Genomic DNA, 26375 nt, shown 5'->3' with positions numbered 1-26375 from the left:
AACAGGTTCTGATTTACCTGGTGATTGGAGAGTAGAAGAAACTTCTTCACTTCAGTGAAGGGTCCTCAAAGCCTGGCTGCCCAGGGAGCTGGCTGAATCCCCATCCTGGGAGGGGTTAAAGGACACAGAGCTGTGGTGCTGAGGGACATGGCTCAGCTCCAGCCTTGGCAGAGTTGGAGAGTGGCTGGACTCAATGGTCTTTCCCAATCACAAGAATCCTATGACTGCATGATGCCTTGGGAGCTTCTCCCACCCTGGACCATGGCACCTGGGCAGCTGGAAAGACATACTTGTTATGGGGCAAGAAAGCTGGGGAAGGGTCTGGGCCTTGTGAGCTCTGAGCAGCTGAGGGAACTGGGGCTGTTCAGCCTGGAGAAGAGGAGGCTGAGGCTCTCTACAGCTCCATGAAATAAAATGGATAAGATCCTCCCTCAGACTTCTCTAGAGTGAAAAGCCCCACCTCCCTCAGCCTTTCTTTCCATGAGAGATGTTCTAGTCCCCTAATCATCTCCCTACCCCCCTTCTGTACCCTCCCAAGCAATTCCCTGTCCCTCTTGAGCCAGGGAGCCCAGAACTGGGCACAGTACTCCAGCTGTGGCCTCACCAGGGCAGAGTAGAGCAGGAAGAGAACTTCATTTAACCTGCTGGCCATGCTCCTCTTGATGGACCCCAGGAGACCATTGGCTTTCTTGGCCACCAGGGTACCTTGCTGGCTTGTGGTCATCCTGTTGATGTCACCATTTTAACCACTGCATATGACAGCTGCAGACACTAAATCATACAGACACCATCTGTCTAGGAGGGTGTTCAATAATTTGCTGTTTTCAACCTCCTCTGCATCCTGCAAGAGGCACTTTGACACGAGGAGCTCCACAAAGAGTGCATTGGGTTGGAGGGGACCCTCAAAGGGCATCTTGTCCAACCCCCCTGCAGCAGCAGGGACACCTCCAACTAGATCAGGCTGCCCAGGGCTACACCAAGTCTGATCTTGAATGTCTCCAGGGATGGGGCCTCAAACCCATCTCTGGGCAGCCTGTTGCAGTGTTTCACCACTTGCATTCCTCCTGATGTCCAACCTAACTCTGCCCTGCTCCAGTTTCAAACCACTGCCCCTCATCCTATCACCAGAGGCACTTCCACACAGTCCCTCCCCAGCCTTACTGTAGGCTCCTTTCAGATACTGAAGTGCAGCTCTAGGGTCTCCCTGGAGTCTTCTCCTCACAGGGTGAACAGCCCTAACTCTCCCAGCCTGTCGCCATAGGAGAGGTGCTCCAGCCCTCTCTGTGGCCTTCCCCTGGACCTGCTCCAGCAGATCCATGTCTGTCTTGGGGAGGGATCCCATAGATGGACAGAGGACCCCAGGAGAGGCTTCACCAGAGCAGTGCAGAGAGGCAGAATCACCTCTCTTGAGCTGCTGGCCACATTTCTGCTCCTTCCTTTCAGCATGGTGCTTCTGCTCCACAACTCTTCACTGCTGTGATTTGTCTTGCTCCTAGGCTCCATACCACACCATATCACACCACTACACTATGGCTCTGCCAAACTTCAAGCTCTTCCTCGTCTTCATTTGCTTTCTAAAGGGCTCTTCAATGCTACAAGTTTAGGAGAAGAGCAAGAGTGGCTAAATTCAATGAAATATTGCTGCCAATAACTGATGTGGGTCCTAGAAAGGGAAGAAATGAAGGGGAAGGAAGAATCTTTTCTTTAGGGAAAATCTTGATTTCTCTTTCATTCAGGAAAATGTGGATTCCTTGAGCTGAGAAAAACCTGGCTTCAGTTAGGGGAAGGAAAGCATGGATTGATTGAACTCTCCATAACGCTCTGTGGTGTTTGGTTTCTTTTGTCTCCTCAGCCTGAGGTTCTTGAACAAATCCAGAACCTGAAGGAATTGTGGATGGACAACAACTCTTTGCAAGTACTACCTGGGGTATGAACATTTATGTCATCAAACTATTGCATGATGCAGGGAGCTGTTTTCTTGAGTGGGTTCTTCATCCTGGTTCCAAGAGTTGTTAATTATTATCAAGGAAAGCAAAGCCTCCCCATAAAACCCTTTTAATGGCTGTGTTGTTAGATGGCAGCCTCTGGCTGGACCTGGTTTAGTTTAGTCTTGTGTAGTTTTCATTGTGAGGGGAAATGATTTCCTCAGACCTACTGAATCTGGAGCACATTCAGTAGTTTAGGATGTGTTCAGCTATGGGCAGGTGGGCTGAGGTTGGAGAGACCTCTGGAGGTCATCTTGTCCAACCCTCCTGCTCAAGCAGAGCTATCTAGAGGATAGGGTAGGATAGGATAGGGTAGGATAGGATAGGGTAGGATTGGAATGGAATGGAATGGAATGGAATGGAATGGAATAGAATAGAATAGAATAGAATAGAATAGAATAGAATAGAATAGAATAGAATAGAATAGAATAGAATAGAATAGAATAGAATAGAATAGAATAGAATAGAATAGAATTAACCAGGTTGGAAAATACCTTCTTAAGTTGCATTCCCCCTGGTGTAACCTAAATGGGGCATGTAAAAGACATGAGTGACCCTCTCCTCACCCTGGTTGATTAATTATGGTGAGTAACAACATACTCCAACCCCTGTTGCAGTCTTAAAGGCAGGTTCTGGCTTTGTCTGCTACTGCTGCTAGATTCTGTAGGGGCTTTAGCCTCAGCTCTCATTCAGCTGCAAGCTCAGCACATGCCAGTGCAGCTTTTAAGGTGGTGTCCTAAGAAGGTGTCCTGGAGTTCTCTTTATGAGCCAGATTGTGCTAAACACCCTGCACCAGAAGCTCCTGCTTCAAGAAACAGGTCAGAATGAAAGGCAGGTGCCATTTTTGGCTCCAGGATGAACTTCAGGATGAACCTCAGCAGTTCTTCTCAGTTCCTTTTGTAGCTATCAGGACAAACAAGTTGGTAGGTCACCACTGCCGGTGCCTCAGAGAGAGAACTGCAGTGAAAGGTTGATGAGACAGCTGGATTTAAGCCTTCATTGCTGTGGTTTGTCTTGAATTGAGCAGAGGAATCGTGTGTGACTGTTGGAGTAACTCTATGTAACGTGCTTTTAAGTCTATAGGGAAGTTAAAACAGCTGGTGTACCTGGATGTGTCAAAAAACAGGATAGAAACTGTTGACTTGGACATATCAGGATGTGAAGGCCTTGAAGACCTCCTCTTGTCATCCAACATGCTGCAGCAACTGCCAGACTCCATAGGTGAGAAAAGCTCAGGATCTCTCCTGGCCTCTTACAGCCAAGGGTTTCATTTATGTCTTCTCTCTCTCTCTCTGCTTTTTTTTGTTCTGGTTATGATGAGACTTTTAATAGCTGGAGGAAGAGCTGCCACTCAGCTCCAAAGGAGCGTAGAACATCTGTGCCTGGACAATCCATGAAGATCATTTTGTAAAGCCATGGTTAGAAAGTATTGATGACTCTGGCACAGCAAATAAGCAAAGAGAGAGATGATTGATCTGATCTAAATGTGGAAGTAGGAACAAGTGGCTATGGCAATGGTGTGAAGATCTTGAAGGCAATTGGTTGCAGCAGGGCAATTCCACAAGGGAGCGTTAAAGAAATGCTCCAAACTGCTCATTTTCTTCTTTTGACTCTGTTGCATGCATAGAATTCCTGACTTATTCAGAATACAGACTAATCCTGGAAGCAAAGTGCTTGTAGAGACAGCACCCTCTGCATCTGGATATTTCATTTCAGTCTTGGTCCCTTCTCTGTTCTTTGGAAGCACTTCAGATCCTTCCCTCTCTTCTGTCGCTCCCAGCTGATGAGCCCATTAAATCATCACCTTTTTCACTTCCCTAAGTGCTTCCCTTTGAACATGGAACTGTTCAATTCCCCAGTTTTGAATCAACCCAGTGAAGATTCCATAATGTGTCGCTGATGAATGGCGCCGTGCTCGATGAATGTCGCTCGCTGGCTTTCACAGCGCTGCTCCGGTTTGCTCTCTCACAGCTCCGCCACAAATTCAGGAGTCCTTGCTTTGTGTGCCTCTTCTGGTCTGAAGATGGTCATTTAGAGGGCATTTAGCTCCTGTACAAAAGGAATGAATAGTTACAGTCTGAACTCCTTCCTGTGAAGGTGGTGAGACACTGGAACAGGTTGCCCAGGGAGGCTGTGGATGTCCCCTCCCTGGAGATCATGGAATCATAGAATCAATAAGGTTGGGAAAGATCTCAGAGATCAGCAAGTCCAACCTCTCACCCAACACCTCCTGACTAACTAAACTATGGCTCCAAGTGCCACATCCAACACCTCCAGGGATGGTGACTCCACCACCTCCCTGGGTGGCACATCCCAGTGGCCAATCTCTCTTGCTGGGAAGAACTTTCTCCTCACACTGAGCCTAAACTTCCCCTGGCACAGCTTGAGACTGTGTCCTCTTGTTCTGCTGCTGCTTGCCTGGGAGAAGAGACCAATCCCCACCTGGCTACAACCTCTCTGCAGTTAGCTGTAGAGAGCAAGAAGGTCTCCCCTGAGCCTCCTCTTCTCCAGGCTAAGCAACCCCAGCTCCCTCAGCCTCTCCTCCCAGGGCTGTGCTCCAAACCCCTCCCCAGCTTTCTTGCCCTTCTCTGGACACCTTCAAGTGTCTCAATGTCCTTCTTTAAATTGAGGAGCCCAGACCTGGACACAGGACTCAAGGTGTGGCCTAAGCAGTGCTAAATACAGGGGCCCATGGCAGAGAGGTTGGAGCAGATGATCTCTAAGATCCCTTCCAGCCCAAGCCATCCTGTGGTCTATGGATTCTACACTCAAAGCCAGGTCGAATGGGGCCATCAGCAACCTGGTGTAGTAGGAGGTGCCCTTCCTTATTGCAGCCTGTTTGGAACTTCCAACCCAAACCCTTTGATGCTTCTATGATTATAGAATGTATAAAAAAGTAAAACTTAATGTAGATTACTCATTTCTTGCTTCTTCTTCTTCTTCACCTGTTTGTAGGGCTGTTGAAAAGACTCACGACGTTGAAAGTGGATGACAATCAGCTCACGATCCTGCCCAACGCCATCGGAAAGTGAGTACAAGCTTCATGATGCTCAGCATTGACCAAAGTGTGGTTTTTCCCTGTGCTTGTGGAGGTTTTCTGTTGTTGTTTTTTAACTATAAAAAAAAAGTAAGGCAAAGATAGGCTGAATGATCATTTTGTAACTGTGGGCCCAACACCCAGCTGGGAACATTGAAATCATTTCAATTGGAATGTTGAAATTGGTGAGACCACAGCTGGAGCTCTGGGGCCAGTGCTGGAGCCTCTGTGCCAGGAAAGATCTGGAGGTGCTGGAAGGTGTCCAGAGAAGGGCCAGGAGGAGGAGCAGAGGGCTGGAGCTGCTCTGCTGTGAGCACAGACTGAGGGAGTTGGGGTTGTGCAGGCTGGAGAGGAGAAGGCTCCCAGGAGACCTCATTGTGGCCTTCCAGGATCTGCAGGGGGCTCCAAGAAAGCTGGGGAGGGACTTTTGAGGGTGTCAGGGAGGGATAGGACTGGAGGGGATGGAGCAAAACTAGAAGTGGGGAGATTGAGATTGGCTGTGAGGAAGAAGTTGTTCCCCAGGAGGGTGGTGAGAGCCTGGCACAGGCTGCCCAGGGAGGTGGTGGAAGCCTCCTGCCTGGAGGTGTTTGCAGCCAGGCTGGAGGTGGCTGTGAGCAACCTGCTGTAGTGTGAGGTGTCCCTGGCCATGGCAGGGGGTTTGGAGCTGGCTAATCCTTGAGGTCCCTTCCAAGCCTTACAATCCTATGGTAATTCTATGAGTACAAAACAAATGTGGAGCTACTCCTTTCCATGGACTTGCAGTGGGGAGGAGATGAAATTCCATTTCCCAAGGGGGGAAAAATACCAAGGAAAAAAAAAAGAAGAAGGCAAGAAAGAACAAAGCTATTTCTCTGGGTGAATTACTTGCAATTTAGATGATGAGAGCAGCAAAAAAATTTAAGTAAGAAAAAAAAACCCCACCAGAAAAGTGGAAGGGATAGAAGTCTTGGGGGGAATACGTCTGTTTCCATGGCAACAGCCAGAGCTTGGTGCTTGAGGAGAAAATGGCTGCAAAGCCTCTCAGATGTGTGAAGAGTTCTTACAACCTCGAAGCAGCACCAGTGGAGTGGGCACAGGAAGTGTGGGAACGTCATCATGAATCTCATTAGGCAAAGCAGTGATGAAGCCCTTTAGCTGCTGCGTGCTCCGAGGGGGTCGCTGGTGTAAGATTCCGACGTCTGCTGCTGTGTCCTCAGCTTCCTGCTCTGCAGCTTTGATGGGAAATTCCAGGTGCATGCACATGTCTCTCCAAAAGTGAGCCTTTGGGTTAGTTCATGCCCTAAACATCTCCACTCCTAGCAGAAAGCATCTTCAGAATGGATCTTTTTGGAGGATTCCTCTTCCTCTACCTATTTTATCTCTGAAATGATGTCTAAACTGCTATTTGGGAGGGAAGCAGAACATTTAATAGCCAAGCATCAGGGCTGGGTGGCCACCAGACAAGTGCCAGGTGCTTGCCATGAAGCCCTCTGCTTCCCACAAGGAAGAGAAAAGGAAGAAAGGAGAGAGACTGCTGGGGTGGGAAAGAAACTCAAACAGCATTGGTGGCACCATGGGCACCACTGATGCTGGGGGCAGGCACTGGGCAAGTCCAAGCAGCAACTCAGCAGCAGATGGGAACCAGATTCAGGAGATGGATTTAGGAGCTGGATGCAGGAAGACAGGGACAGGAATGGAAGGCAAAAGGGACAGAGTCCTCCTGGAACACCAGCCAGGCTTGACCCTGGTGCTCCCTCAGCTGTCTCCTGCAGATGCCACCCATGGGCTGCAGTCCCTTGCTGGGCAGTTGAGGTTCCCCTGTCCTGACCTCTCCTCCCTGCAAGTGCCACCTCTGCCTTCCTGCCCCCCAGCACGGGGCACATGGAGAAGAACCAGAGCTCAGTAAAGATGGAACCCAGGAGGTTCCACCTAAACAGGAGGAGAAACCTCTTTTCTGTGAGGTTGCCTGGAGCAGGCTGCCCAGAGAGGGGTTGTGGAGTCTCCTTGTGTGGAGAGCTCCCAAAGCCAGCTGGGCATTGTGCTGCTGGGCAAGCTGCTGTGGGTGCCCTGCTTTAGCAGGGGGGTTGGACTGGGTGATCTCCAGAGGTCCTTTCTAACCCCAGACCTTGCTGGGACTCAGAGATCCTGTGAATCAGAAAAGGGCAAACATTTGCTATGCAGATCATTGTCTAGTGATCAATTCTGGCAGGCAGAGAAAGCTCAGAGCTGCACAGGACACTCCCCAGAAAGGTCTTCAGCAATTTTGGGTGTGATTTGTTAAAACCATTAAGAATATTTCTTAATCATTGAATTTCTGCAATTGAGGGCAAACTCCTTTCCTGTCCTTCACTCTTGCTTGCCAGGAAGCCTTAATTCCACCTCAGAGATGCATCCTGCTGCCTTAAGGCCAAGCAGGTGGCTCAGCACCTCCTCTTTCCACATTATTTCCGAGCGATTGGTTGGGATTTTAAGTGAATTCCCTTCTCTCCTGTAATGAGGGGAGAGTCTCCCACATCAAAATGAACTTCTATGCTCTGACTCATCCATTTGGATAGTTTCCTACTGGTTCTCCTAAATGTTAGTCGTAGTACCCACTGCAGAGTGTATTATTGCCACACAAAGAGGAGCCGGGTGGAGGAGGGAACTCTCCCTCCAGGGACCAGTTTCATGATGAGCCACAAAGCACTTCACAGAAGCATAAAAGCACAGAATCCCAGCATGGCAGGAGCTGGAAGGGCCCTCTGGAGATCATCTAGTCCAGCCCACCTGCTACAGCAGGTTCACCTAAGTCTGGTGGCCTAGCATTGCATGCAGGCAGGTTTGGAACCTCTTCAGAGAAGGAGACTCCAGAACCTCTCTGAGCAGCCTGTTCCAGGGCTCAAAGTGACAACCCACACTGCCTGAGTTGCTGAGGGTGAACCTCCACCCTCACTCCTATCACTCTTGTTTAAAGGGCAAGCCTGTCAAGAGTTCTATCCAGCAGACACCATGCACCCCAGACCCAGCTTAATAAAACATTGCACATAAAATCAGAATTAGAATTGGAATTAGAATTAGAATTGGAATTGGAATTGGAATTAGAATTGGAATTAGAATTAGAATTAGAATTAGAATTAGAATTAGAATTAGAATTAGAAATGGAATTGGAATTGGAATTGGAATTGGAATTGGAATAGACCAGGTTGGAAGAGACCTTCAACATCATCACATCCAACCTAATATCCAACCCACCTAACCAACTAAACCATGCAACCAATCACCCCATCAAGTCTGCTTGGTTGCATGGTTCAGTTGAAGAAGACACACATTGATTAAGGACTTGGCCAACTTGGAGCCAAAGGCTGGAGGCTTTGTCTGTAGGACCCAAGAGAACACCAATGCTTCACTTTCTCGGATGGGAAGGTGTCATGAGGGAAGTCATGGTCCACATACAGGTAATGGTGCAGTAGATCAAGGGCCAGGGTGTGGGGTTGAGTGCTTTGTGTTTCTACACCTCATCTCACAGGACCAGAAGCTGCATATTAAAGTGTGAAGTTGTGTTCTTGGGTCTGCAAAATTCCTTTTGCCTGATGATGGACACATAGAGGCTGTAGCTAAGTCAGGGTTTAGGTTCTTTTGGCAGTTGGAGAAAAGGGGAACATCATGAGGTTCAACAAGAGTAAATGCACCTGGGGAGGAACACCGTGCACCAGGACAGGTTAGGGGTTAGGCTGCTGGAAATCAGCTTCATAGAGAAGGACCTTGGAGTCCTGGTGGACAATAAGTTATCCATGGCACAGCAATGTGCCCTTGTGGCCAAGAAGGCCAATGGTCTTCAGGAGTGCATGAAGAAGAGTGTGGCCAGTAGGTCAAGGGAGGTTCTCCTGCCCCTCTACTCTGCCCTATTGAGACCACAGCTGGTGGACTGAGTCCAGTTCTGAGCTTCCCAGTTGAAGAGAGACAGGGAACTACTAGAAAGAGTCCAACAGGGGCTGCAAAGGTGAGGAAGGGACTGCAGCATCTGTCTGATGAAGGAGAGCTGAGAGACCTGGGGCTGCTGAGCCTGGAGAAGAGCAGCCTGAGAGGGGATCTTATTAATGTGGGTGTCAAGAGGAAGGGGCCAGGCTCTTTCCAATGGTAACCTGTGAAGGAACAAGGGGCAATGGATACAAATTGGAACCAAGGAGGTTCCCTCTCAACATAAGGTTAAACTTGTTTATGTAAGAGTGACAAACCCTGGAACAGGCTGCCCAAAGAGGTTGTGGAGTCCCCTGCCCTGAAGACTTCCAAGCCCTATCCAGATGCACTCCTGTGTGACCTCCCTAGGTAATCCTGCTTTGGCAGGGGGGTTGGACTCCATGAGCTCCAGAGATCCTTCCCCCAGACCTTACCATCTATGATTCTATAAGGGTTGTGCCAGTATGAGATGGGACTGTGATGAGTTGGAACTACTCTTACTTATGGCACTCTTCATTCTCCATGAGGTTCCCTCTACCAATCAACCTCAAAACACCCCTCATCTACCTCAGGACATGTGAAATGCCTCAATTCAATGGCTGCCAAAAGGAGCAGCAGGTGCATGTCCTATTTTTGTCTGCAAAAGTTCCAGAATCACCTCAATTTAGCCCAAGAAGACAGTGAGTTAATGATTGCTTTACCTTTTTTTAGTTACATTTGCATTGTTGGCATTCCAGCTCCTTCTCTCAGCTGGCTTTTGTGGACAGCCCATGGTGAATGCAAAATCACTTGCTGAGGAATCTTCTTGTAAGCATGGGAGTTAAGAGGGATAAAAGAGAGTTTCACACCGATTTAGGATGGGAGGGAATGGATTGAAGCTGGAGAAGGGCAGATTTAGACTGGAGATTAGGAGGGGATTCTTTCCAGTGAGGATGGGGAGACACTGGAACAGGTTGCCCAGGGAAGTTGTGGGTGCTCCCTCCCTGGAGGTGTTCAAGGGGGAGGTTTTCATGGGAGACCTTCTTGCTCTCTACAGCTACCTGAAGGGAGGTTGTAGCCAGGTGGGGGTTGGTCTCTTCTCCCAGGCAGGCAAGCAGCACCAGAACAAGAGGACACAGTCTCAAGCTGTGCCAGGGGAGGTTCAGGCTGGAGGTGAGGAAGAAATTCTTCCCAGCAAGAGAGATTGGCCATTGGGATGTGCTGACCAGGGAGGTGGTGGAGTCACCATCACTGGAGGAGCCTGGATGAGGCACTTGGTGCCATGGTTGAGTTGATTAGATGGTGTTGGGTGATCAGTTGGACTTGATGACCTCAAAGGTCTTTTCCAACCTGCTTTATTTTATTCTATTCTAAGGCCAGGTTGGATGAGGCCTTTAGCCACCTGGGCTAGTAGAAGGTGTCCCTGCCCATGGCAGGGGGCTGGAACTAGATGATTCTCAAGGTGCTTTCCAACCCACTCCACTCTGTAATCCTTTGATTTTGCTGCGCTTATCATGGCCATCTTCATTTCTCTGCTGCTGATGGCATCAGGAAGGGAAGCAGCTGGGAATGCCTGTGCCAGACAATCTCTTCTAAATGCAATTCTGTTGTCTGATCAAGTCATTCCTCACTGTCGGGGAAACTTCCGCAGCTACCGCGGGGAGCAGCAGATCTTCTGATCACCGCAGGAAGCGTCATGCCTCTCAATTAGCTTATCTCTTGTCAAGCTTCTCTGGCTGGGTTACCATCAGCAAAGGCAAGACTTTGTGCATCTTGCCATTTGCAGAATCACACAGCATGCATCAGGTTAGAAATAAACCCTCCAAGGTCACCTTCTCCAACCCCCAAGCTTCCCCTTGGACTTCTGTCTGTATGAGGTAGGCAAACACAGAACCACAGAATCCTTTTGGTTGGAAGAGACCTTTAAGATCATGGAGTCCAACCATGAACCCAGCACTTCCATGTCTCCACTAAACCATGGCCCTTAGCACCACATCTGTATAGCTTTGAAACCTCTCCAGGGATGGGGGCACCACCACTGCCCTGGGCAGCCTGGGCCAGACCTTGCCAACCCTCAAGGAGAAGAAATTGTTCCTCATGTCCAACCTAGACCTCTCCTGGGGCACCTTGAGGCTGTTCCCTCTTGTTGCTTGTTCTTTGGGAGAAAAGACCAACCCCCATCTGGCTCCAACCTCCTTTCTGGGAGTTGTAGAGAGCCAGAAGGTCTCTCCTGAGCCTCCTTTTCTCCAGACTAAACAACCCCAGCTCCCTCAGCTGCTCCTCACCAGCCCTGTTCTCCATCCCCTTCACCAGCAATGTTGCCCTTCTCTGGACACCACTGGCTTTCTCACCTTACTGAATGGTTCTGTATCTGGTTTGCAACACATGGTGGTGAAACCAAAGCTTGCTTTAAAGAAAATCTGTCCCCAAAAGCTGGCAGAGCTGTTGGATCCCTTCCACGCCTCTGTCACTAATCACTCTATGACTCACTGTGGCTTTTCACTCTGCTGAAATACTGCAATTAGAGGAAAGTTCTGAGAAGTCCATGTTGGGAATAGCTATTTATGGCTTCATGTCTCATAAAATCTGAAGACTGAAAGAATTCTTGGGTGGTTTTTTTAATTAAGAAACTGGAACAAAGGTAAGTTAGGCATAGCCCAGGCCTGCCAGGGTGACTCACATAAACACTGAGGAGCAGAGGTGAACTTCACAGAAGATCTACCAAAACAGCTGGGGGGGAAAAAAACCTCAACAAACTGAGTACCAGGGCAGTGGACAGGGGAGAAGCAAAACACTGAGGAAGAAATAATTCATTGCCATTTAACTTTAGTCATAATTAAAGCCCCTGAGAGAAGAAGGTAGTGGTTGTGGAACACCCAAGGGGCAGCAGAAGGAGGGAATGTTGATGTTTGTCATGGGTGACACAACAAAAGGTGGGGATTGGTCTCTTCTCCCCAGTAAAAAGTGATAGGATGAGGCCTTGAGCATCCTGGTCTAGTGGGAGGTGTCCCTGCTCATGGCTGGGGGGTTGGAACTGAGTGATCTCAAGGTCCCTTCTAACCCAAACCCTTCTATGAATCTATGAAATGGCCTCAAGTTGCCCCAAGGGAGGGTTAGGCTGGGCAATAGAAGACACTTCTTGACTGCAGGGGTTCTCAATCCCTCCAGGAAACTGGAAGAGGATTCTCAAGGAGGTGTTTGAATGCCCATCCTGGAGGTGTTTCAAAGAAGCAGAGATGTCATTCTGAGTAACATGGTTTAGCACCAGGCTTGGTAGAGTTAGAGAATGGTTGGACTCAATCATCTTTAAGGCCTTTTCCAACCAAACTCATTCTGTGATTCTAAGACAGTTCCTAGAATAAAATGATTATGGACTTCACTGGAAATCTGCAGCAAAGGTGCTGCCTGATGCCTGTAGGAGTGTGATGCTTTAGCACTTTGCAAGGATTGAGGCTGGGTGTCTGTTCTCTGCTCCTTGTACAGCATCTAACAAGTGTATTTACTATTGCAGTTTGTCTTTGTTAGAAGAATTTGACTGCAGCTGTAATGAGTTGGAGTCCTTGCCTTCCACCATCGGCTACCTTCACAACCTGAGGACCTTGGCTGTGGATGAGAACTTCCTGCCTGAGCTGCCCAGAGAAGTGAGAAGCTGATTCTCTTTTGTTAAATGGCGAGATTAAAGTGGTTTGTGATAGGTCCTCTGCTCAGAGGTCTTTCTGCACCATGGGGAAGAACAAATCTTTCTTACCTGCTCAGCCTCAGGAGTTGCTGAGGGAACTGTGGGTGTGATTGTCCCCTGCACAGGGCACTGGTGAGGCTGCACCTCACATCCTGGGCTCACTTTTGGACCCTCGCTCCAAGGAGGAGTCTGGAGAACAAGGCTGGTGAGGAGCACCTTAGGGACTGGGGTTGTTCAGCCTGGAGAAAAGGAGGCTGAGGGAACAGCTCCCTGAAAAGAGGATGGAGCCATGTGGGGCTTGATCTCTTCTCCCTAGCATCAGGTGATGGAGAGAGAGGAATTGGCCTCAGATTTTGCCAGGGGAGGTTTAGACTGGATTTAGATTTGGATTTGGGGTTAGGTTAAGATTTCAGCTTTAGATAAGGTTTAGATCTGGATTTAGATTTGGATTTGGAATGAAATTTACATTTCTATTTAGATTTGGGTTTAAATTTAAATTTCTATTTGGATTTGGATTTAGATTTTTATTTGGATTTAGAATTGGATTCAGATTTGGATTTAGAATTGGATTCAGGTTTGGATTTGGAATTGGATTCAGGTTTGGATTTGGATTTAAACTTTGATTTGATTTGGATTTTCATTTAGGTTTAGATTTTGGTTAGATTTAGAATTGGATTTGGAGTTCAATTTAGATTGGAGTTTGATTTGGATTTCAATTTAGATTGGATTTTGAGATTTAGATTGAGATTTAGGTTTGTTTAGATTGAAACAATTTCTTTCCTGCAGGAGCGGTCAGGCACTGGCACAGGCTGCCCAAGGAGGTGGCGGAGTCACCGTCCCCGGAGGTGTTCAAGAGATGTGTGGCCATGGCACTTGGGGACATGGCTTAGTGGCCATGGTGGTGTTGGGCTAATGGTTGGACTGCATCTGGGTAGAGGCAATCCCAGGCACAAATCCAGGCTGGGCAGTGACTGGCTGGAAAGCAGCCCTGAGGAGAGAGACTAGGGGGTGCTGGTGGACAAGAAGCTCAACATGAGCTCTCAATGTGCACTTGCAGCCCTCAAAGCCAATCAGATCCTGGGCTGTATCAGGAGAAGTGTGGCTAGCAGGTCGAGGGAGGTGATTCTCCCCCTCTACTCAGCCCTGGTGAGACCCCACCTGGAGTACTGCCTCCAGTTCTGGAGCCCCTATTACAAGAGGGATCTGGAGGTGCTGGAAGGTGTCCAGAGCAGGGCCAGGAGGATGAGCAGAGGGCTGGAGCACCTCTCCTATGAGGACAGACTGAAGGAGTTGGGGCTGTTCAGTCTGAAGAGAAGGCTCCCAGGTGACCTCATTGTGGCCTTCCAGGATCTGAAGGGGGCTACAGAAAGGCTGGGGAGGGACTGCTCAGGATCTCAGGCAGTGATAGGACTAGGGGGAATGGAATGAAGCTGGAGGTGGGGAGATTCAGGCTGGAGGGGAGGAGGAAGTTCTTCCCCATGAGAGTGGTGAAGCCCTGGAATGGGTTGTCCAGGGAGGTGGTTGGGGCCCTGTCCCTGAAGGTGTTTAAGACCAGGCTGGCTGAGGCTGTGGCCAGGCTGATGTAGTGTGGGGTGTCTCTGCCCATGGCAGGGGGGTTGGAACTAGATGATCCTTGTGGTCCCTTCCAACCCTGACTGATCCTATGATACTATGATACTGGGTGATCTTAGAGGTCTTTTCCAACCCAAACAATTCTCTCATTCTAGTCAAAATAGTAGAAGCAGCAAATTAGTAAATTCATGTAAAGAAGAGAATAGCACTCAGAAGAGCAGTGCAGGCAACCCTTGGCGTTGCCATGGTGTCAGTGACCAACGGAGGGCACCATGTTCTGATTTGATTCTGTATTTGCTGCTTTTGGTCACAGTAAAAACTTCATTTTTTTTGCCACCTTACCTAAATACAAGCCCTATGAGGAAAGACTGAGGGAGCTGGGGTTGCTCAGCCTGGAGAAGAGGAGACTCAGGGGTGACCTTATCACTCTCTACAACTACCTGAAGGGAGGTTGTAGCCAGGCTGATGATGGTCTCTTCTCCCAGGCACCCAGTACCAGAACAAGAGGACACAGTCTCAGGCTGCGCCAGGGGAGGTTGAGGTTGGATGTTAGGAAGAAGTTCTATACAGAGAGAGTGATTGCCCATTGGAATGGGCTGCCCGGGGAGGTGGTGGAGTCGCCGTCATTGAAGGTGTTCAGGAGGAGACTTGCTGGGGTGCTTGGTGCCATGGGTTAGCTGTTTGGGTGGGTTGGATTGGTTGATGGGTTGGACACGATGATCTTGAAGGTCTCTTCCAACCTGGCTTGGTTTATTCTAATAAAGGCTTATTCTAAAAACTCGGTCATAATGAATGCTCTTGAAGAAGCCATCCTGACACCTGTGGGGTTTTGTCTTTCATCCCTCCAGATTGGCAGCTGCAAGAACGTGACGGTGATGTCCCTGCGCTCCAACAAGCTGGAATTCCTTCCTGACGAGATTGGGCAGATGCAGAAGCTGAGGGTGCTAAACCTGAGTGACAACAGGTACAGTCCACAGCACTTTCCTAACCCATTTGAAGGAAAAACCAAAACCAACCCCCAAAAAACAACCTTAAACCACCTCTTTATAAGAAATAGGGCAATATCAAAATGTATTTTAAAGATAGTAATAAATATATTACATTTTATTATATATTATATATAATTTATAATCTATATTTATTATATAATAAATACATTATATTTTAATATATTTATATGATATTTTATATATCTAAAAATATATATAAATATATATATATATATAAATAGGTTGCCATAAAATACATTGAAAATATAAATAGGTGGCTATAAAATAGATTTAAAATAGAAATAGGTGGCTCTAAAATACATTTAGAATCTAAATAGGTTGCTATAAAATACATTTAAAACATATTTAAAGTAGAAATAGGTTGATGTGAAATAGATTTAAGATAGAAATTGGGTGCTATAAAACAGATTGAAAATAGAAATAGGCTGTAAAATATGTTGAGAATATAAATAGGTTGCTGTAAAATAGATTGAAAATGTAAATAGCTTGATAACAAAATAGATTTAAGCTATCAATTGGTTGCTATAAAACACATTTAGGGGACAAAAAGGTGGATATAAAACATATTTAAAGCAGAAATAGGTTGATGGGAAATAGATTTAAGATATAGATAGGTTGCTATAGACCAGATTTAAAACAGAGATAGCTTGATGTGAAATATATTTAAGACATAAATTGGTTGCTATAAAATATATTTAGGATATTAAAAGGTTGCTATAAAATATATTTAACATATAAATAGGTTGTTATAAAAATAGATTTAAAATAGAAATAGGTTGTTATAAAATAGATTTAAAATAGGAATAGGTTGATGTGAAATAGATTTAAGGTATAAATTGGTTGCTGTAAAGGGTGTTTAAAATATAAATAGGTTGTTGTAAAATATATTGAGACTATAAATAGGTTGATACAAAATATATTTAGAATGGAGATCAGTTGCTATAAAATCTATTTCAAATGTACAAAATATGTTAAAAATGAATTTATTTAGGTTGTAAGGAAAGAGAGGGGGGGAAAAAACCCCACACAACCCTGCCAGTTCCAGTAGAATCACAAAACCACTCAGTAGTGCAGCCTATGGTGTGGAAATCCCCCTCTGGACACAGGCTCACAGGAGGTCAGGGGTTGGAAGTGACCCAAAGAGATCATCCAGTCCAAGCCCCCTGCCAGAGCAGGACCATACAATCCAGCTCAGCTCACACAGGAACACATCCAGATGGGGCTGGAAAGGCTCCAGAGAAGGAGACTCCACAGCCTCTCTGGGCAGCCTGCTCCAGGGCTCTAGGACCTTCACAGTGCAGAAGTTTCCCCTTGTGTTGAGGTGGAACCTCCTGTGCTGCAGCCTCCATCCATTGCTCCTTGTCCTGTACCAGGGAGCAAGTGAGCAGAGCCTGTCCCCTCCCTCCTGACCCCCAGCCCTCAGATATTGATAGACATTGATTAAATCTCCTCTCAGTCTTCTCTTCTCCAGACTAAAGAGCCCCAGGTCCCTTAGCCTCTCCTCCCCAGGCAGTGCTGCAGTCCCCTAATCATCCTTGTAGCCCTCCCCTGGACCCTCTCTATCAGATCCCTGCCCCTCCTGAGCTGCTGTTCCCAGCAGCTGTCATCCATACCCAGCAAAAATTAGGGGAAGGACTTTCCACATAAGTCTGAGTCACTGCCAGAGTTTTCCTTGTTGAAATTGAGGTTGAGCAGAAGACATAGGATGAAGTGATGTAGAAATCCCTCTCATAAATTGGTTTCAAATAATTCCCTTAGTGCTGTGAGATGACTTCCTGCATTGCCACTGTGGACCATACAATAGTCAATGTGTCTAGAATGTGAAGTTAAACCACTGCAGGTCAGGTTGTCTGGGGCTCTGAGCAACCTGCTCTAGTTGCAGCTGTCCCTGCTGAGAGCAGGGGACTAGATGACCTTGAAAGGTCCCTTCCAACCTAAACCATTCTGTGCTTCTGTGATGCCACTTCAGAATTTATCTGGTTGGCCCTTTATGACTTTCTCCTCCTGAAACCAGAAGGGATTTCACGTCCACCTGGCAGGTGTCCACTTGCTCATTCATGCCTCTTTGCACATCATTCTCCTTGCAGAGGGAACAGGCTTGGTCTCATTCTCACTGTCAACCCATGCTGGTCATCATGGAGGTGTAGCTTCACAAAAGGAACACAATCTTCCACTGGGAATCTGTCTACTGCAGGTTCATCCTGGTGAATGACACCTCAGGCTCATCTCCACTAGGAGCTGGGCTACTCAACTGTTCAGTGAGAAGTGCCACCAAAAATGTCCCTTCTGGAGCTGTTCCCCGCGGCAGGGGGAGTGCACTTGGCTCAGGCCACGTGGAGGGCAGGGCTATGGGTGGCTTTGAACTTGCCTTGCCAGGGTACCTGGAAGATTTGCAGTCTGCTCTCTGCATGGTCACACACAGAGGGTGATGGACAGCTGTGGTGTGGCATGGAAAGAGGAAGAGCAGAACTTTCCCTCTCTTGCTTTGTCTGGTGCCTTTCTGGGAATGGAACTCAGCCCTTGGGAGGTTTGGGGAGCTTGAAGTCCTGACTGAATGTCTTTTGGGAAGGAGGCAGACCTGACACAGACCTCTTTGCCAGCCAGGTGTGGTGGGTTGAAGTTTCCCCCCAGCATTACCTTTGCCAGACCCACTCAGTTAGAAGCCACCACACCAGGCTAGAGAGAATCCCAAGTGTTTGTGAGTGAGTGGACACATTGTGCTCAAAGGTGGCTCAGCTTGCTGTCCCTCTCTGGTGCATTTACAACACTATGACCTCAACTGCTGGGCTTGTTCCATATCTTCTGAAGGCCCTCATGGACTTTGCTGATCTTAACACACCAGAAGCAGACTGAGTTCCAGGCTTTTCTTCAAATACTCATTGATGAGTTAAATCCTGACCTGCTGTCAAGTTGCTAAGGTGTAGTCCATGGTCTAGTCTAAGGTGTGCAACTGAGCAGAGCTTAGGTGACTTCTCCCTCTGCAGCCAGGAAAGTTTTCACCACAGATACTTGCAATGCAGCTACCAGAAGGTTCATCACAGAATGATAGGGGTTGGAGGGGACCTCTGGAGATCATCGAGTCCAACCCCATGTCCAGACGAGGGTCAACTAGAGCAGGTTGTCCAGGAATGCATCCAGGTGGGTTTGGAATGGTTCCAGAGACAAAGACTCCACCACCTCTCTGGGCAGCCTGCTCCAGTGTTCCACCACCCTCAAAGCAAAGAAGTTCCTCCTCATGTTCAGAGGGAACTTCCTATGGTCAAACTTGTGCCCATTACCTCTTGTCCTGGCACTGGGCACTGCTGAAAAAAAAAGACTGCTCTCATCTTCCTGACACCCACTCCTGAGGAGCTGACCAACACTGAGAAGATCCCCCTCAGGCTTCTCCAGGCTAAAAAGACCTTCAGCCTTTCTTCATAAGTCCCCCTCACCACCTTTGTAGCCCCACCATGCTTGCCTCTGCCAGGTACAAGGCTGTCTCCAGTGCTTCAAGAATGGGGCAGCTGCTAAAGTATAGAAACACAGAGTCATGGAAGCAATAAGGTTGGAAAAGGCCTCAGAGATCAGCAAGTCCAACCTCTCACCCAACAATTCATGACAACTAAACCATGGCTCCAAGTGCCACATCCAAGCCTTCTCTGAACACCTCCAGGGATGGGAACTCCACCACCTCCCTGAGCAGCACATTCCAGTGGCCAATTACTCTTGCTGGGAAGAATTTTCCCCTCACCTCCAGCCTAACCCTCCCCTGGCACAGCTTGAGACTGTGTCCTCTTGTTCTGGTGCTGCTTGCCTGGGAGAAGAGACCAACACCCACCTGGCTGCAGCCTCCCTTCAGGGAGTTGGAGAGAGCAAGAAGGTCTCCCCTGAGCCTCCTCTTCTCCAGGCTAAGCAACCCCAGCTCCCTCAGCCTCTCCTCACAGGGCTGTGCTCCAGACCCCTCCCCAGCTCTGCTGCCCTTCTCTGGACACCTTCCAGATGATCTTTAAGGTCCCCTCCAACCCAAAACCCAAGAGCTGTCTTACCAGTAACCGGTGTTCTTCACCATGTGTAGTCCACATAGACATTTGTCTTCTCCTCTCTCCTCAGAGTCCTTCCAGGTCTGAGTCCTGTGATTGAGAGGTAGAATTGTTAGAATGTACATTTGGGCTACACTTCTCAAAGAGCATCGGTTACTGGTAAGTAACCTTTCTTTTAGTTTTAGCTTCTCCTTAGCTGGAAGAGACAGCACCTTCTCCATTTGTACTGCTGCTGGCTAGGGCTCAGCACCTGCACTCTCACCCACAGCTGCTGCATCGAGGGCTAGTTAAGATTTAGACTGGGCACGAGGAAGCAGTTCTTGACCACGAGGGTGGTGGAACACCAGAACAAGTTGCCCAGGGAGGTGATGGAGGCTCCACTCCTGGAGACAGTCAGGATCAGGTTTGATGGGTGTCAGGAGAATGGTGCTAGTCTCCTTTTCAATGGTGTCCTGTGACAGGAGAAGGGTCAACAGGCAGAAACTGGAACACAGGAAGCACCATCTCAACATGAGGGAAAACTTCTTTGTTGTGAGGGTGCTGGAGCCCTGGAGCAGGCTGCCCAGAGAGGTTTAGGAGTCTCCTTCTCTGGAGACTTTCAAGAGCCATCTGGATGCACTCCTGTGTGACCTGCCCTAGGTGACCCTATCATTCTCTGAATGCCAGTATCCCAGCATGCTGGGGGCTGGGAGGGACCTCTGGAGATCATCCAGTCCAACCCCCTGCTCAAGCAGGGCACCCACAGCAGCTTGCCCAGCAGCACAATGCCCAGCTGGCTTTGGAAGCAGACAAGGAGACTCCACAACCTCTCTGAGCATCCTGCTCCAGGCCTCCAGCACCCTCTCACCAAAACATTTCTCCCTGTGTTTAAGTGAAAAAGTCATTTTGGCACAGCACAGCTTGCCTTTGGATTGTAAGTTAATTTAATTTGGCTGTCTTCTTAATTAACTACCTGTGCACCAGCTGAAGCTTCATCTGGCATTGTGAAGACATTTCCCCTTGGATTTATAAAAACAATTATACCTCTAATTTTGCAACCTGTCTAGTGAGGCATTTCACCACCTGAGCAGGGAAGAAGAGCTCTGCTGAACAGTGCAGCCACAGCCTGTCCGGTGCTTTGTCCTGCTCTCTGCCTGCAGCTGTGCATGGGATCAGGGGGAGCAGTGGGGATTAATCCCTTTTCTTAATTACTCATGAGCAGCTTTCCCTTCAGAGGCCAAAGTCCCTTCCTGAGGGTGGTATTACAGAAGCACAGAGTGGTAGGGGTTGGAAGGGACCTCTGGAGATCATTGAGTCCAACCCCTAGAGAAGGTCACACAGGAGCACGTCCAGGTGGGTTTGGGATATCTCCAGAGATGGAGACTCCATCACCTCTCTGGGCAGCCTGCTCCAGGGCTCCAGCACCCTTAGATTAAAGAACTTCCCTTTCATGTTTAGATGGAACTTCTGATGTTCCAGCTTGTGCCTGTTACCCCTTGAGCTGTCACTGGGCACCACTGGAAAAAGCCTGGTCCCTCAAAGGTCTTTTTCAACCTGGTCTATTCTATTCTATTCTATTCTATTCTATTCTATTCTATTCTATTCTATTCTATTCTATTCTATTCTATTCCATTCCATTCCATTCCATTCCATTCCATTCCATTCCATTTTTCTATTCCATTCCATTCCATTCCATTCCATTCCATTCCATTCCATTCCATTCTTTCTATTCCATTCCATTCCATTCCATTCCATTCCATTCCATTCCATTCCATTCCATTCCATTCCATTCTTTCTATTCCATTCCATTCCATTCCATTCCATTCCATTCCATTCCATTCCATTTTTCTTTTCTATTCTATTCTATTCTATTCTATTCTATTCTATTCTATTCTATTCTATTCCATTTTATTTTTCCATTCCATCCCATTCTTTCTATTCCATTCCATTCCATTCCATCCCATTCTTTCTATTCCATTCCATTCCATCCCATCCCATCCCATCCCATCCCATCCCATCCCATCCCATCCCATCCCATCCCATCCCCAACGACCTTCTCCAGACAAAGGTTTCTGTGTAGTTTTGCAGCTTAGGTTCCAGCTGCTGAATGCTGAAGTGCACCAAAATAAAGACATCACTTGAAAAGCACAAAAAAAAATATATTCTCTTTTTATACAGGTTAAAAAAAGCTCTGAATAAAACATTTGGAGAGTGTAAGAAGGCTCAATGTTAACTCTTAAAAACCCAACTCATCACTTTAATGTCGAAAGCAAGTCACATCCTGCACTAATCCATGCTGCAGGATTTACTGTGTGATAAGGGAGGAGTGGAAGCTGGGCTGCAGGTAGTTTAGGTGCTCCTGACTTCCTCCTGGCATTAATTCCAGGCTTAAAGATGCACAGGCACGTACACCAGCTCTGATCTCTGCAGGCTTTGAGCTGCAGATTCTGTCCCAGAGGACTCTGGGTGGGCACAGTCAGGGCAAGTTGGTTCACTTGGGGAGGTGTTCTTATGAAAATGGGAACACATCTGAGAGCAGCCCTGCAGAGATGGACTTGGGGTGCTGGTGGGTGAAAAGCTGGACACAAGCTGGCACCATGCACTGCCAGCCCAAAGCCAGCCCTGTCCTGGGCTGATCCCCAGCAGTGTGGGCAGCAGGGGCAGGGAGGGGATTCTGCCTCTCTGCTGTGCCCTGCTGAGACCCCACCTGCAGTGCTGGGGCAGCTCTGGAGTGCTCAGCACAGCACAGATATGGAGCTGTTGGAGCAGGACCAGAGGAGGCCACAGCCATACCTGGCTGGGAAGCCCTCTGCTGGGAGGCCAGGCTGAGGGAGTTGGGGTTGTTCTGCCTGGAGAAGAGAAGGCTCCAGGGAGACCTTAGAGAAGCCTTTCAGTACCTAAAGAGAGCTACAGGAGAGCTGGGGATGAACTTTGTACAATGGCTTGCAGTGATAGAATGAGAGGAGATGGATTGAAGCTGGAAGAGGTGAGATTGAGACTGGAGATCAGGAAGAGATTCTATCCAGTGAGGGTGGGGAGACACTGGCACAGGCTGCCCAGGGAGGTTGTGGATGCTCCCTTCCTGCAGGTGTTCAAGGCCTGGTTGGATGAAGTCTTGAGCTACCTGGGCTGATGGAAGGTGTCCCTGCCCATGGCAAGAGTGTTGGAACTGGATGATCTTCAAGGTCCCTTCCAACCCAAAACCATTCTGTGATTTCAGTAGGGTAGTAGATAACAAATGTCACTCGAAATGCAGAATGCCCTTAATAAAAGATCACATTTTAGTTAAAAAATGAAAGAAAGTGAAGCTAGGAAATGGCAGCAAGTTCAGTGTGAGCAAGATAAGCCATGCTACAGCCCAACCTTGAGAAGGAACTCTTGTCAAGACAAAGGACTCACACTGTTCCAATATTTTCTCATTTACAGACTGAAGAATTTACCCTTCACTTTTACCAAACTTAAAGAACTTGCAGCTTTGTGGCTTTCTGACAACCAGGTAATGACTTTCAATATTCTTATTGTCCTCTCTAACTCAGCTCAAGTTAAACAATGTCCTCAGTCAGCTGCTGCTCCTCTTTAACTCAGGTTGAATAATGCCCATGGTCAGATATTGTCCTGCTTGAACTCAAGCTGAACAATGCTTATGGTCAGATATTATCCCCCTTGAATTCAAGTTGAACAATGCTGATGGTCAGATATTGTCCTTCTTGAACTCAAGATGAGCAATGCTCATGGTCAGATAATATCCCTCTTGAATTCAAGTTGAGCAATGCTCATGGTCAGGTATTGCCCTTCTTGAACTCAAGCTGAACAAGCCCATGGGCAGATATTATCCCATTTCAAGTGAAGCTCAGCAATGCCTATGGTCAAATACTGTCCTTCTTGAGCTCAAGCTGAATAGTGCCCCTAGTCAGATGCTGTCCCTCGTGAAGCTGAAGCTCAGGATAATTCTTCAGAGGCCAGCTGTCACTTTTTAATCTGCATGAAGCAGCCAGCAGGACTCAGGCCCTGCAGCTGCCACTTTGCAGGGGGTGGTGCTGAGCCTGTGCTGAGCACTGCCAGTTGCAGGACCACTTGTAGCACAGCTCATGCCTGCCCACAGCACTGTGTCTTTGTCACAGTGATGTCACATATGGTCCCTGCTGACTCCTGGTCCACCATTCAGTCATGGTCTCACATCCTCACAAAGCCAGGTGAGATGCAGTCAGGAGGTTGATGCTGGCACTTGCTGGTTGCACTGCTCTTTTAATGTACCTCTTGCTTTCACAGCTAAGCAAAAAGACATTTAGTGCTGAAGGGAGGGGAGAAGAAGTGGGAGGGAGAATAAAGAACAATGTGGAAAGCTTAATGTGTTTAATCAGGATTCTCTTTCCCCCTCACTCTCATTTCCATTAAGAAAAGAACATCTGATGGCTCCTCAGCCCAACCACACATGATGTGGCTTCAGCATGTGGACTTTTTCTGTGGTGCAGCACAGATTAATTTCTACTCTATTAATTATGCCAGTCACTCCAGCACAGATTAATTTCTCTTCCATGAACTCTGCCAGTGCCTCCTAGATGCTGTGTTGGAGGAAAGCAATAACAAGCTGCAAGCACTTGAAGTAAAACCCAACAGCAACATCTGAATACTCAGAGTGTAAATCCTCCACTATCTTGCACCAAGTTCCCCCTCAGGTGAACTAACAGCTGGGGGGAGTTTTATTCCTTGCTAGCCCTAGCTTGAACTAAATCTCAGCCATACTGTGGGTGTTTGAAATGGGTAGTCACAGCTCTGCTCCATTGATCCTTCAGCTTCCTTACTGGTGGGACTCAACACATGGTCAGCATTTCTGCTATTTAGTGTGCTGGGGATCCTGGTAGGAGTTCCAGGAACTGGAGAAGTGAGAAATGAAGAGAAAAAGGCATTCCCACCAAATTAACACTTGCTTTACTCCATGGAGAAGTTTCTTTTAGTCAGTCTTCTCTCAACTCTGATGGAGAGGGTCCAGAGGAGGCCACAACAATGATCAGAGGACTGGAGCACCTCCCCTATGAAGAGAGGATGAGAGAGTTGAGGTTGTTCAGCCTGGAGAAGAGAAGGTTCCAGGGAGACCTTCTGGTGGCCTTTCAGGGCTCAAAGAGGCCTACAAGGAAGCTGGGGAGAGACAGCTTACAAGAGATGTGCCAAGGGAGGTTCAGGTTGGACATTAGGAAGAGTTTCTTCACTGAAAGGGTTCTCAGGGATTGGAATGACTTGCCCAGGGAGGTGGTGGAGTTACCATCCCTGGAGGTGTTTGAAAGGTGTGTGGATGTGGTGCTGAGGGATGTGGTGCTGAGGGATGTGGTGCTGAGGGATGTGGTTTAGTGGTAGAGGCTTAGCAGTAGTGTTGAGATTGTGAGCTCTAGGCAAGATGTTGTGCTTGATGATCTCAAAGGTCTCTTCTAAGCTCAACAGTTCCATGATTCCACAAGGGCATGTAGCTCTAGGGCAGTGGTTTCCAACGAGAACAGGGTAGATTTAGTTTGGACACTTGGAAGAAGCTCTTTACTATGAGGGTGGTGGAACATTGGAACAGGCTGCCCAGCGGGGTGGTGGATGCCTCATCCCTGAAGATATTCAGGGTTAGGCTGGATGGGGTTCTGAATAACCTGGTTCAGTTAAGGATGTCCCTGTTGACTGCAGGGGGCTTGGACTAGATGACCTTTAAAGGTCCTTTCCAACCCACTGCATTCCAGCGCATTGGAATAGTTTGCCCAGGGAGGTGGTGGAGTCACTGTTCCTGGAGGTGCTCCAGAAATGTGTGGACATGGCACTGTGGGACAAGGCTTAATGGCCATGGTGGTGGTGAGTGGATGGTTGGGCTTGGTGACCTTGGAGGTCTTTTCCAAGCCAAGCAATTCTATGACTTTTCCAGTTACTGAATGCTAAAATCCCACCTCAGCACAGACACGTGCTCCCAGGTAGGACACATGCTCCCACTTGGGACACGTGCTCCCAGTTAACCAGTCTTTGTCTTGCCTTTCCCCTGCAGTCCAAGGCTCTCATCCCACTGCAGACTGAAGCTCACCCTGAAACAAAGCAGAGAGTGCTGACTAACTACATGTTTCCCCAGCAACCCCGCAGCGACGAAGGTAAAGCACCAGCAGCAGCTCCTGCAGAGGCGGGAAGGATGCTTGTTTAGGCAGCAGGAGGCAGAGGGAAAGGGTTTGAGACATGCTTCTGTGTCTGAGATCTTCTTCTGACACGTGAAGCCACTGGTGCACACTTAACAGTCTGGCTTTCATCATACACAGAGGAATCCTGCTCACTAAGCCACTCTTCCCAGGCCATCAGGTTTACATGTTCATTAAATAGCTTTTTATTTTCCATCATGCTGAGAGGTCTGGAGCAGCTCTGTGAGGAGGAAAGGCTGAGAGCCCTGGGGCTGAGAGTCTGCAGAAGAGCAGCCCCAGAGGGGAGCTGAGCAATACTCAGGATCTGTGAGCGGCAAGAGGCTGGGGCCAGACTCTCTCAGTGGTGCCAAGGGACAGGACAAGGGGCAATAGGCACAAAGTGGAGCCCAGGAGGTTCCATCTGAACAGAAGGAGAAAGCTGTTTGCTGTGAAGGTGCTGGAGGCCTGGAGCAGGCTGCCCAGAGCGGTTGTGGAGTCTCCTTTTATGCAGAGCTTCCAAACTTCCCTGGCCATCGTGCTCCTGGGCAAGCTGCTGTGGGTCTCCCTTCTTTAGGAGGGGGCTTGGACTGTATGATCTCCAGAGGTCCCTTCCAACTCCCACCAAGCTGGGATCCTCAGACTGTCAGAAGATTTGCTCTGTATAAACATTATGATCCTGGACATTGAGTGTGCATGGGACAGAAATTCAGGGTATGCCTTGCAGGATATGCAGAGGGGCTGCTGGCCACAGCTAGCTCAAGCTGCAGAGCCACTGGATCCATGTGAGAGAGTTAAGAGTTGGACCAGATGCTAGAGAGATGAAGTTCAGCGTTCTAAGCCTGTTAGAAATGAAGGTTTGGCTCCTCACCTAGATGCACCAAGTTTGAGAGCTTTCCCACTCCCCCTCCACTCCAGATCTGCCCCAAAGCCTTGTTGTTTCCCATCACACTCATTTCAGTTTTCATATCCAGCTCCATTTACAATCATTTATCAGCTACTGCTCTCATTGCTCCCCTCAACTCTTTGAAAATGATAACCCAAGATGACAAGATCAGCTCAAGGAGGT

General features: G+C 48.1%; 1 protein-coding gene across 6 annotated transcripts in view; it reads left to right on the top strand.

Moving 5' to 3' along the window:
- LRRC7 (leucine rich repeat containing 7) overlaps positions 1-26375 on the top strand; it is a 184552-nt gene that overhangs the window by 110565 nt on the left and 47612 nt on the right. For 5 of the 6 annotated variants that reach the window (XM_068164632.1, XM_068164630.1, XM_068164635.1 and 2 more), the window contains exons 8-14: positions 1853-1927; positions 3062-3206; positions 4941-5013; positions 12428-12557; positions 15016-15131; positions 22602-22671; positions 25189-25288. In XM_068164632.1, coding sequence (XP_068020733.1) covers positions 1853-1927; positions 3062-3206; positions 4941-5013; positions 12428-12557; positions 15016-15131; positions 22602-22671; positions 25189-25288 — 709 coding nt within the window. Of the gene's footprint in view, positions 1-1852; positions 1928-3061; positions 3207-4940; positions 5014-12427; positions 12558-15015; positions 15132-19266; positions 19345-22601; positions 22672-25188; positions 25289-26375 lie in introns of those variants that run through there. The other variant, XM_068164634.1, reaches the window with a different exon arrangement.

This window comes from Melanerpes formicivorus, unplaced genomic scaffold (assembly GCF_026170545.1).
Source record: "Melanerpes formicivorus ecotype bairdi unplaced genomic scaffold, bMelFor1.0.p_v2 SCAF_81, whole genome shotgun sequence".
Lineage (NCBI taxonomy): Eukaryota > Metazoa > Chordata > Aves > Piciformes > Picidae > Melanerpes > Melanerpes formicivorus.
This window is presented reverse-complemented; position numbering and strand designations above follow the sequence as displayed.